This window comes from Melanostigma gelatinosum, assembly GCF_949748355.1.
Source record: "Melanostigma gelatinosum genome assembly, chromosome: 13".
NCBI lineage: Eukaryota > Metazoa > Chordata > Actinopteri > Perciformes > Zoarcidae > Melanostigma > Melanostigma gelatinosum.
In genome coordinates this window covers 12739568-12752283 of record NC_136646.1, presented here as the reverse complement: position 1 = coordinate 12752283, position 12716 = coordinate 12739568, and the positions used below count along the sequence as shown (strand labels likewise).

Genomic DNA, 12716 nt, shown 5'->3' with positions numbered 1-12716 from the left:
ACTCAGCGCAAAGCTTTAAGAGCAGACTTCTCGCTCTCTCTTTTAATTTCCACAAATGTATACTATTTGTCCTTCAGGCCAAATGAAAGACTCTGGTATATTTTACAACAAAAGTCATTGATTATGAGTTTTAGTGACCTTACACTTTGAAATATATAGTCTATATAGCTCCAATATTTGGATGGAGCGTTTTTTTAAAAGAGCGTATCGTTTTTTATTGTACATTCACAATAGACATGTGCTTGTCCCGTAATTGTGAGGCCTCATTTTCGATTTCCTTTTCTCTCTTCTCCAGAGCTACAATGTTGACGAGGCTTTTCAGTGACCCCTCGCTGCTGCCTGATGTGCAGAAATACTCGGGCTGGGCGGACAGCGAGGACGATGATTCCAAAATCAAAGATGAGGATCACGATACCCAGGACGACATGGCGAATTCTGAGCTGAGAGAAGACAGCCGGTCCGACACCCAGTCCGAGCATAACGAGGACGACGAGGACGACGAGCTGGATGAAGAGGATGACGGAGAGGATACAGAGGGCGACAGGCCCAAGAAAAGAGGCCCCAAGAAGCGCAAAATGACTCCGGCCCGTGTCGAGCGCTCTAAGGTGCGGCGGGTGAAGGCCAACACACGGGAGCGAACCCGCATGCACGACCTGAACTCTGCGCTTGACAATCTGCGTAAAGTAGTGCCCTGCTATTCCAAAACGCAAAAACTTTCCAAAATCGAGACGCTGCGGTTGGCCAAAAACTATATCTGGGCCCTGTCGGAGATATTGCGCTCTGGAAAAAGGCCCGACCTTGTGGCATACGTTCAGACGCTGTGCAAGGGACTCTCCCAGCCAACGACCAACCTGGTGGCGGGATGCCTGCAGTTGAACTCCCGTAATTTCCTAACCGAGCAGCAGTGTCAGGACGGTGGGAGGTACGGGTCCGGCTCCTTCCCTATGCATTCCTACCCATACCAGTGTGCGCGTCTCACAAGCCCCCACTGCCAGCCGGGCTCCGGCTCAAACTCGCATCCGCTGAGGACGCACGGCTACAGCTCGACTTACGACTCTATGTACGGTGGGAGCGGATCCCCGGAGTATAACAGCCCCGATTATGAGGGGCCCATCAGCCCGCCCCTGTGCGTCAATGGCAACTTTTCCCTAAAGCACCAAGGCTCTGCGTCTCCCGAAAACGAGAAGGGGTACCACTACTCTATGCATTACTCCGGCCTGCCTGGCCCCAGACCCACCGGGCCCCCCAACCTGGTGTTTGGCTCCTCGGGGGCCCGGAGCGGCATTCACTCTGAAAACGTCCTGCCTTACCACGACATGCACTTACACCACGAACGGGCCCCAGTGTACGATGAACTGAATGCGTTTTTTCACAATTAAAATGAGAAGCCCGACGTGCTTCGCCTGCAATCAACAATCTAACCACGGCACACTTTTTAAAGAGCGTACCCGCCAGGATTTAGGCATTCTGGAGAGATGTTTCACTCGTTGTCATTCGTGTTTTCCGTTACTTTATTCCGTCTTAACTTTTTATTTTGCGATAGTCAGAGATGTAGTGGAGGGTTAATCCACCCAAACCACAATCCTATCCAGCTTTCCAAGATGAAATTAAAGAGATTTGATGAACAACTTATATCAAGGCCTGTGATGACAATATAAATGCTATTTTAAAGTGTGATTTGTGTTTGTATCTGTGGTTGTTTGCATTTTGATGACTGGAAGTTGTTTATTTACCACAACATCACTGGCTACAGCTACACCTTGACATTGGCGTGATTTTCTAATCTTGTGAGACTAGAAATAAATCAATGAACGAGCTAATGCAAATCACATTTACTTGCCTGCATACGTGCAAGATTTGGGAGGTTGTGGTTTTTGGAGATTATGAAATATAAGGAAATGCAAAGAAAAATACTGAACCGATGAAAAAAAAGTGCTAGTTGGGTTGTTGTAGACGAGTCTGTTCTCCTGCAAATCAATCGTTTCGCATCTATGCAAAACCCAACGAGACCATGGAGAGGGGCAACAAGGCCCAGAAAGACATTGTATGTTTCATCAGCACTGTTGCCACACACACACACACACACACACACACACACACACACACACACTTTGGAATGAACACAACGAATCTGACAATAGGGCTGGCCAACAACAACAACAAAAAGGAATAATCCAAATGAAATGAAATCAGACATTTTTTTCATTTTCATTTTTTATTCTTATTTATTCATAGCCTTATTCCTCTAATTGAGCCATTGTACTGCTTATACGTTTTGGTTCAACATTGTCGTTTTAATTTGTAATGCTGTGTTGAATCGGTTATTATTATGATTACTATTTTTTATCATTCTTCTTATTGCACGTATTTATTGTGTTGTTTTTTGTAATTAACGTTAATAGTCAATGGAAATGAAGGGATCCCATGTGTTGCTCAGCATTTCTTTCATGAAATTCATGTCTTTCAACTTTGTATTCAACCAACTGTGTGGTAAAATAAAACGACAATAAATGAGACTGTGCAACTTGATTTTTTTGTCACCTATCGAAGAGCCTTGGTATCTTACTAAACATACAACAATACATAACTTTCCAATAAGCATTTACTCTTTACACTGAATGACATGTTAATCATTAGCTTTTACATTGAATTTAAGTCGGACATTTGTATTGGAAGGATATCAGGGTTAAAGAAAACATAAACCTGCAGCAGGCTTTTCAGTTATTGGGAAATATGAGGCTGAATATGCCTGGTGCCACAACCTGCAGGAGTTCCTCGCAGAGCCGCGGGGCCTCTATCTTATAAACTGCGACAGGAGGAAGAGGGCAGTGTTGTCATTCCTCTCGATTGAGTAAACTCTGCCAATACGTTATATTTGTCCAGCAGATAGCTCAAATTTACAAAACAATCTTTGAAACGTATCATTTCAATTGCAGAACGAAAGGAGATTTGGTGTAAACGTGAATCAGTGACTGTAGAATAAAGACTGATTACATATATAAACAATGCAGGTTAGCCATGCCATTCAAAGTCATCAGGGTTGTAATGGTGTCTCTCTTCGCCATTAAAAGACATAAGGAAGAACTCCGTTTCAGCACCGCGGAGTTCCTGCAGCTGCCGTTTGATTCAGACAATTTGATCTTCAAATTTGTTAAAAAATACAAATATTCTATACATATAGATATAATATTGCAACATATAATGAGATTGTGATTGACACCACAATGCTTTAGAATCCGGTGAACACAATTTAGAAGTTAGTTTGAGATTTCAACCATACGTCTGCAGAACACACAGGTGCTGCAGGTCTGTTGGTTGCGCACCAGGTTTCGTCAATGCGCAAGAAATCACTAGTTGACCAAAAGGAAAGGCAAACCAATGTCACATCAAGACATAAAGAACACAATAAAAAGACACCCTGAGTGTTTTATTATTGTTCCCTATGACTCATATATTCTGATGTCAGTGTTGATTTAACATAACCCAACTTGTTGATAACAGCCTTTATTTCATTATCTTTTTATTTCTGTCGATAAATTAAATTAATTTGCGTTATTGACATGAAAGAAGGCCTTACAGCTTAGACGTCATGGAGAAAATGAAAATATTCGTTATTTTATCTTTGATTTCTTTCGATTGTGCATTAAACATCAGATATGAATTATGAAGTCGACCCTCTTTTATAGCATCAACTACTTTAAACACACATATTTACGTCACACATTGATTTGGATGGTATATTACAAATATGAATTTATTTATCCGGGGCTCTTTAAATCAAGTAAATCTGTTCATCGAATCTTTGTAAACACAAGCCTCATACAACATATTAACTTACCAAAGGGAACGTTAAATATTCAACATTTATATAAAATATTACATTATTTTCTTTCTCTCATTTTTAAAAAAATCGTGACCACACAGATACACACACGAGAGCAGTGCAAAACACAGATACACACACGAGAGCAGTGCAAAGGGCAGCCGTTGCCACCCCGCCTGAGTTTGGAGCGCTGCCCCGGGACCCATATGTTCACCAAAATGTCCTGGGTGCTGTCAGCTGTAAGGCCACACGCTTAGGCAAGTGATGGTGACTAATATACATACAAATAGCGACATCAATACCCGCAATATCTTAACTCTATTATTTTCCATTTTATTCAAAATAAAACAGCGTGTGGGTTTCGGCCCTGGAAGCCAATTGTGCAGTTTTGATTCTTACAAAATGTATAAATAGCCTAAGTGTGAAGTGAAAAATACAAGACAGTACATTTCTGGAGCAACTGACCAAACAAATTGCCAATCTCTTTCCTTTTCCACAGGACTGTTAACTCCATAAGTTGGATGGTAAAAGAAGGACATTGACACAGCAAAAAGTCACTTCTTGTGACATACAAATAATTTGAATTAAGTTAAGTTTCGGTTGAATATTTAAAAAAATGGTCAACACAGTGCAAGATAAAGTGCATAATATAATAATTTGAACCAACAGATAAACACTTGAAATATTTAATTCAATACAAAATATGGTATGTGGTTATTTTACCACCTGCTAATCCCGTCAACAACTTGTAAACGATTGAAAGATGAGTAAATTTATCTTACTTTTCCATTTAAAAAAAAATCTAATTTGAAAAGGTATACAACATAGTATACAACACTATATGCACCTAAACTCTATTATGTGCTTTACAAACAAGAAAAATATTGTCAAAGATATGTATACACCTGGAGGTTTGATAGTAGTGCATGGAATTATTCTTTTAAAAAATCAAAATCAGGGCGTTGTTTTTTACTTTCATAAATCTCTGTCCATAAGGGTCAATATAAAACCACTACCATAAATTACAACATGTTTCATTTGGCAGGCGCTTCTACCTGTGAGTGAATTCATTTAGTGGGAGAGTCCTGGGTGGGAATCAAAAACGCAGTTCTGCAGTTCAGGCTGTTTTCAAACCGACCAACCAACGGCTCGTGGTACACTTTTGCGTTAGTTTAAGGCCTCCACATTCTTTTTGGCCTCATCAGCAAAAAAAAGAATAAAAAAGAGTTGCTTGCATTTCTGAAGGAGCCAGCCCAAAAGAGAGGCCAGCGAGCAATGGGAGAGGGCATCTATCAAAATACTCCCCCCCCCACACACACACACACACCCACACCTCCTCCTCGTCTTCCTCCACAGTCCGGCGAGAGTGAGAGAGAGGCAGGCTGGCAGGCTTGCGGAGGAGAGCCGTGCCAAGTCCCTTAATGTTCCCCAGCAGCAGCACCAGGAGCTCCGGAGAGGACAACCCAGTGTGCGCGCCAGTGTGCCAGTTCACCGGGCCAAAGTGGCACTGCTGGGAGGAGTCGATGTTTCTTTCCTAATTTTTGCAGCATCTGTTCATTATCCAGGACGTTTAAAAACGAGAGCGCTCATCCTGAGTAACTCTTCGCCACACGCACGCACTCACATGTACACTCAGACACACAGCAGCGAGGCCTTTTTGTGAAGAGTTGGCCTATGAATATGCATATACTTGCCTCTAATGTTATGTTATACATGAGCTCATGGATTGAAAGAAGGTTGTGTTGCATCTTAAATAAACTGTGGTTGTTCACTGTCCTCACATGTGGTAACCTTGCAAAAGAGATACTAATGGTGCGCACACACACACGCCACATTTTAAAGAAAAAAAATGCCATGATTTTGATTACGTTTCTTTCAAATTGTGTTGATATTAAAGCAGCTTGCGGAATGTTTTGTAGTGTGTGTGAGGAAAAGGTTGTGACATGTCATCACATCATAAAAGAGGGTGTCACATTATCAAATGAACTAAAATGATAATTACAAAGATGCAATACTTTTCTTCAATGTAGAGATCATATTGTTCATTGATAATAACAAACATGAAATAATTCACAGGTGTTTTGTAATTTACATCAGCTGAAGGATTTACAGGCAAATCACACGATTTTACACATTTCCACAAATGTATTATTTCCCTACAGGCGAAATTATTCATCAAATACTTTACTTGCCATAATTGTGCAACTAAAAGTCTGACAGTAACTTGCATTTGCAGTCATTCTTAAGAAGAAGAAAAAACTTCCAATGACACTCTGTGCTGCACTCAGGATGAAAAGTGAATGAATCTCGCTGTTTAAATTATCATGTTCATGCCCACTCTTTTTCTCACTCAACTTGGTAAAGAAAAAAAAATCAAGAGTGTTTGTCCGACATAACAGTCAATAGTGCGATTATCAAAATGTCACAAGTATTATGGTGTGAATTCCAATTAACGTCTAGCTAAAATAATAGCCGAGTGTTTTTCAAAATGCAGATATTAAATCATAATATGGATGTGAAATATGTGGTGAATAAAGCCCTTTAGGATTTCAAGCAGGGGGGGGGGTAATCTGGTTAAGAGATTGTGAGTACCGGTATTTGCAATCTGAAAAAACAAACCATGAAGCAATGCAGTTGAAATGGACACAGATTAGATTTATAAAAAAAAATTAATAATAATACAAAACAAACACACACAATTTGCACATTGTTGACTTATCTGGCACCTGCACACACACATGCACCGAAAACGAAAATGTTGCACATGTGTACAGAGGGAACAATCGTGCAGGCTTCGGCCAACCTCTCTGCCAGACTGTATGCCAGTGCCCCCACATTGCCAGACAAGGGAGCGGGCCTGTCACTGGCAGTCCATTCAGAGGAAATTCCACAACATCTGTTTGTTATCACACAATGGTGCACGGTGCAGCACGGGCAGTGGGGCAGAAGACGAGGCAGAAGCTAAACTGAGAGAGCGGTGATGCTGGAGGTCCTGCCAAGGGAGAAACAAGGTTTGCAGGAGGTGGAGGAAGTGAGGGGGGGAGGTAGGAGGTTGGTGGGGGGTAAAGGGGGACGACCCGGGAAGAGTGGGGAGGATGAAAAGACGGAGGTGGAGATCCGGGTGAGCGCCAGGTAGGTTTCAGGCCTTTGGCAGGTGGCCAGATTTTCCTGCGTTTGGTTGGGGCCAGATGTTGACGTGTGTTTGTTCGAGAGTTTGACTCATGAGAAAGTCTTCTTGGCCTGACCGACAGCTCTCCGTCATCTTCACGGATGCCCAGTTCCAGTATGTTCCGGTCGGAGGGTCCGGCGGTGGGGCGTGGCTGGTCCCTGTTTAGGAGGTTAAGTAGGAGCGTGCACGGGGACACAACTGGATCCAAGGGGGGGGTCGTTGCTGATGTGCACAGATGGCATGTGTGAGTGCGTGTGGGCGTGCGCGTGTGTTATGATAGGGTTGGATGATGCCCTGGTCACATGGGCAGCAGTAATTGGCCTCCATATTGACCAGTTTGCAGCGCTGGGGGGCGGGCAGTCTCCCAGCTGGACCTGTCAGATGGCATTGCATCCACCTCACTGATCACCCCCCGGACGACCTCCGCACCTCTCCCCTTTTCCTTTCATCTCTCCCTTCTCCTTCATCCCTCTCCGTCACCTTTAATCGTCTGTTGCCCGCCTCTTCTGCCATCACAGGGACGACCTGCTCTGTCCATTACCGCCGCTGTCTACTTCCCACAGCTCCTCCAAACTTAAAACAACGACTCTGGAGAAGTAACCAAGAACAAACTCACAAACTCTTTTTCTTCTCAGATATGTGTTTTGGCAATCAGTTGATGGGGTTACTGTAAAGGAATCAATTCATTAAGCCTTGACCTGAACCAAGACTTTGTTTCTACATGTCTTCAATCATTTTTCAGAAACTATTTCTTCTGATACACCTGCAGTAATCTGATATATGCATATATATATATATATATATATATATATATATATATATATATATATATATATATATATATATATATATATATATATATATATATATATATATATATATATATATATATATATATATATATATATATATATATATATATATATATATATACATATATATATATATATATACATATACATGTATGTAATATGGATTAATGTACTCTTTTTGGACTTCATTTTGAAGTCACACTGACCTTGTTGAAATAAGGTCAGATCATTCACCAAAATGTAATTTAATTCCAGGAAAATTATACAAACAAGAATTGTCCAGGAAAACAAACATTTTAAGTCTAACACAACGAGTTCTTGACCCACTAAAGAGAGATCTTTTTTGCAGCGTTCATTTAAAGCAAACCTTTGTGTATCTGACTGACTTTTAGCGTGGTATCACCCTCCCACCCGGAGCAGTAATGGTGTGTGTTTTGCTTTGAGATGCCCGACTGTGAGGAGTTAGCGAGGATTTCATCCCAGACTTGGCAGGGGAGGGTCTCTTGGTACCGAGAACAATCGTCTCTCCTTCGGTCCTGTCAGCCAGCAAACACAGAGAGCTGGCACACGCTCAGTGGGAAAAAATCGGGAGTGACAAGGGGGATGAACACACACATACACACACACACACACACACACACACTCGTGCCTATCCCTTCCTCACAGTCCCAAAATGAGTTCTGATGGTGCCACTGGGGTTTGAGGGATGACAGGCGGATTCTACGAAGTGGATGGGAGGACCTCATGAAAATAGTCTGTAAAATGACCACAGTGTGCCTGCTGGTGGACTATCTGACAGACAGAAAGGGAGGGAGAGGAGGAGGAGAAAAGGAAACTAGAGGCAGATAAAGAGACTAAAAGACTGGCAGAGCAACAAAATGCTTGCCATGCTCCTCTGTCAAGGGAACGCTAAAGTGGGAATACATACGCATTTCTGTGAATGCTCAATATACAATACACACTCATATGGACCAGGGTTTTGATCCTGCAGCTCCTTTTCTATCTGTTTCTGAAAACATGTTGATGCATGAGTGTAACTGCGCTGTGTGTGCATGCATGCATGTGCGCCTTTACGCGTGAGCAATAAGGAGGAGGAGGTGGGAGAGGAGGGTGAAGTGTGTTTGTGTGTGTGGAGGAGGAGGGGGGGGGGGTATGCACGTTTAAATTCTGTGACATCTGTTCATTACAACTAGAGTGTGTTTATTTTTATACAGCCAGCCACAAGCAGAGAGCTCGACTGGCACCGCTGGTTAATGTACCAGCCCTCTACAACGGCAAAGCAAATGAAATATTAACCGGCAGAAAGAATGAGGAGAGGGACAAAGGGAGAGAAAGAGGAAAAAATTATAAGATAATATGTGACAAAAATGCACACACACAGTGTCTCAACTCACGCACAGAGACCCCATTCTGGGAGAGGCCTAGAAAGCTGCAATCGATGTGTTGCTGCAAGACAGAAAAGGGAAACGTGAAAAATATCCAAAACGGGTGATGCTTTATGGAAACCGGTTGCCATACATGAAGATTCTTCTGTGCAAATGTACAACATCAAGTGCAAACAATGAATTATGTCTTCAAGAGAGAACAGAGGAAACTGCAAAGCAAGCAATATAACATAGACTAAGCTAGGAAAGAACCAGATGGAGTTCAAACCACACTTACGTATGAAGGTCACTTCCCGTTTGGGGTATTTAGCAGCCTAAACGTGTTGAGTGACTAGTTTAGGATGCCCAGATGGTCCACAGAACATTTGAGAAGGTCCTTTGTGCCCACAGCTTATGGATGGCATGAAAGATTTTCTTGTTTGATCTTGTTTTGTTTGCATTTTATCGGTCTAGCTTCAAGTGTAATGTGGATCGAGTTGTACTGATATTGGTTTGTCCTTTAACTTGACTGCTGAACATAATGTCCTCCTGCAATGTGTTTTAATGTGTTTGTGTTTTAGTATGCCTTTCACATATGGTCCATTATGACCTGTGTGAATTGTTTTTGTATTTTGTTGTTTTCTTGGGTGACAAACTAGTTCCCTCTTAAGGGATCTATTCATTGGGACAGGATGTGTCTGGAAGTGTAAATGAGATGCTCAGAGAGACAACTGCTGAGGCCACAGTGTTTGAGTTTGGTTGAGGTCACTTTGTCCGGCTTCAAAGTCACAACTCTTGACCAAGAGACCAACAGTAGCAGACTAACCCGACCCTAACACCCCTCCAATTATCCTAAGCAACCAGACCTTTGCATCAACAAGCTCCCCCCCCCAAACGCCCCCAGACCCACCACTGCCTGGCCCCACTCCCATGCTCCCCTGGGACGGCCTGCTCTGGAATGCCGCTCATGGGGAAGAATCTCGCTGCAGGCGCTCAATATGTCACATGTGTTTTGGAGAAAGAGAGAGAGAGAGGTCGAGCGATGTGGCAGGTATGGTGTAGTACTTTTACAAGGCAATGACAGGTCGTCTGTGTCTATGTTTGTATGTGTGTGTCTGTGATTGTGTGTGACGGATTCCCAGATTAAAGGTTTAAAGCAGGGGTCTCAAACTCCCGGCCCGCGGGCCGAATCCGGCCCGCCACGTCATTTAATGTGAGTACATTGAAGACTACTTCAAACGTGACTTTAAAACACATGAAATACTTCATGTGGGATTGTGCAAACGCACCCTTGAAAGGATTTTAAGCTTTGAACAAAGTTAATGTCATAACTTGTGTTTGATATTTGTCTTTGCTATTTTCTTTAATAGTTTGATCTTTGATAGAGTAATGTGGGTTTCTTAACCCTCAATTAAAAGGATTTAAGTTATAATAACAGAAATGTGCTTAAATATATGTTTACATTTATATAACTACATGTACAATATTTTTACACTTGAATAAACAATAATCAAATGCAGAGACAGTTATTTACCAATATGTTAGGAGGAGTTACATTTACAACCGGCCCTTTGAGGCCGACCATGATGCTGATGTGGCCCAGAGTGAAAATGAGTTTGAGACCCCTGGTTTAAAGGGTTCAGACTAACAGGCTCAGGACACAGTGGCCCGCTCTGAGCAAAAGGGAATTAGGATGGCATTAATGTCTCCTCTGCACCAGCACATTAGCCATTCATTACTGTGTTTGCACAATCAGTACCAGGCAGCCCCTCGTTCCCCTCTGTGTTATTGCATTCCCGACAATGTTACCATGTCAGGATGTTTTGTTGTTCATAGACCATTAGCAGGACTATAATTCAACTATCACTTGTCATCAGGCGATTGTCACCTGTGCTTTAATAAAATTGCATGCACTTCCACGATCATCACTGTGTTTTCTATTGACACCATGCAATGATTGGATAGGCATCAGTACCAAACTCCATAAACAAATCTAAGGTGGTCTGCAGTAAAACAGTACATGCTGTATTTTTTAAAGTGACGCATTAGTGACGCATTTTCACATTAGTTGATCATTATCATATCAAATGTGCTGAGAACAAACACAGGCAAAGCCCAAAAGATTGTGAGCCACAGCTGGTCTCTACACTGCATTGAACTTGGTGTTGTGCTCTGTGGCACCAAACACGTATGCAGGTATCCCAACACACCTTGGTTAGGGTATGGGTTGGGTCCAACCAAAAATACAGTGAGCCAAAGAAAAACTAAAGAGAGGATCTGTGAGAAATTCAATGGTTTTTGTTTTTTAGTATTTCAATCTTGCAGAGATGTCCGTTTTCACTGTGCTCTCGATGTATTCTTCCCTCTACAATGGATGACATGTTTGTGTGTCGTCCTTGTTGACTTTTCTCCACTTCTACTAAACCAAACTCAACTGAAAATCATCTCTTTAAACATATCCTTTCCAGTGAAGCTGAAGCAAAAAACATAACTTAAAGTGTCTGTAATCTATTCTTACAACAACAATGTATCCAACAACAATGTCATGTGATGTGCTAATGTAAAAGCGGTTCTGTTTACTAACAAATTCGCCCATGTAGGTTTAAGAAACGACATCCTGTTTGCCCCAGGAAGCCACAGGGTGTATTGGAAATGTGGTCTTGAATGTAACAAATGTTCAGTGCCATGGTGTGAAATACAGGCTACAATCCTTCTCAACCAATGCTGCGTTTTACAAATACACTTAGGTATCACGATGAATTTGTTATTATTAAATTGATGTATAAAAATTGCAACACCGTGTTAAAGAAGATGAAAATCCTCACACAGAATAACGCGGCAAATTCATTAAAGCACGGCACAACTCTCAACTGCAAACTTTTCCATATTTCCTGTGTGCCTCACTGTGCCAAGAGAGACGTGAAGACATGGATTGACACGCCATCCAATCTCCAAAACCTTCCTCCTCATCCTAGCCAGATTAAGGGATTACCAGGCAAGGCGAGTGCTAAAGCTGGCTAATTCTCACCCAAGCACAGAGAGCTAAGGCTACCCAGAGCCCTGTGGAGCCGCTCTCTCCTCGGAGCAGCTGTGTGGTGGAGGGAGGGACGGAGCTTCTTTACTCGGAGGAACCGGAGCGAAAGAGTGAAAAATCAAAGCATCACTCATACGGTTTCCTCCCGATGACATTGATGGCTTTTTGTCAGTTAGTGCCGACCACTAACAGTTCACACAACCAAACTATAATACACCTCTGTGTACATCATAGGCTGTCAAATATCAACCTTTATCTCCACTCCTCTTTCTGTGAATTTCATATTTAATGATTTTATTAATGTCTTTTTTTTAATCGTTTTTTATATAATCTTTGTGTTATTACGTTATTTCTTTCTGCAACTGTTAATGCAGTTACTTGTGCAATTTTATTCATTGCTGAAATATTTTTCTTCTATTATTACTTCCTGCTACAATGGAGCACATTTCAAATATCAAATAATCATAAAAGTTTCATTGAGATAAAACTAATCAACTTAAATTAAGGCAATAGA

At 41.9% G+C, this 12716-nt stretch overlaps 1 protein-coding gene across 1 annotated transcript; it reads left to right on the top strand.

Moving 5' to 3' along the window:
• Positions 1-302: 302 nt before the first annotated feature.
• Positions 303-1379, top strand: LOC306786568 (neurogenic differentiation factor 2-like; the record flags this gene model as incomplete). The annotated part of the gene is made up of 1 exon (XM_079281378.1): positions 303-1379. The coding sequence occupies one exon, from the start codon at positions 303-305 to the stop codon at positions 1377-1379; it is 1077 nt and encodes a 358-aa protein (XP_079137504.1).
• Between the last annotated feature and the right edge of the window lie 11337 nt (positions 1380-12716).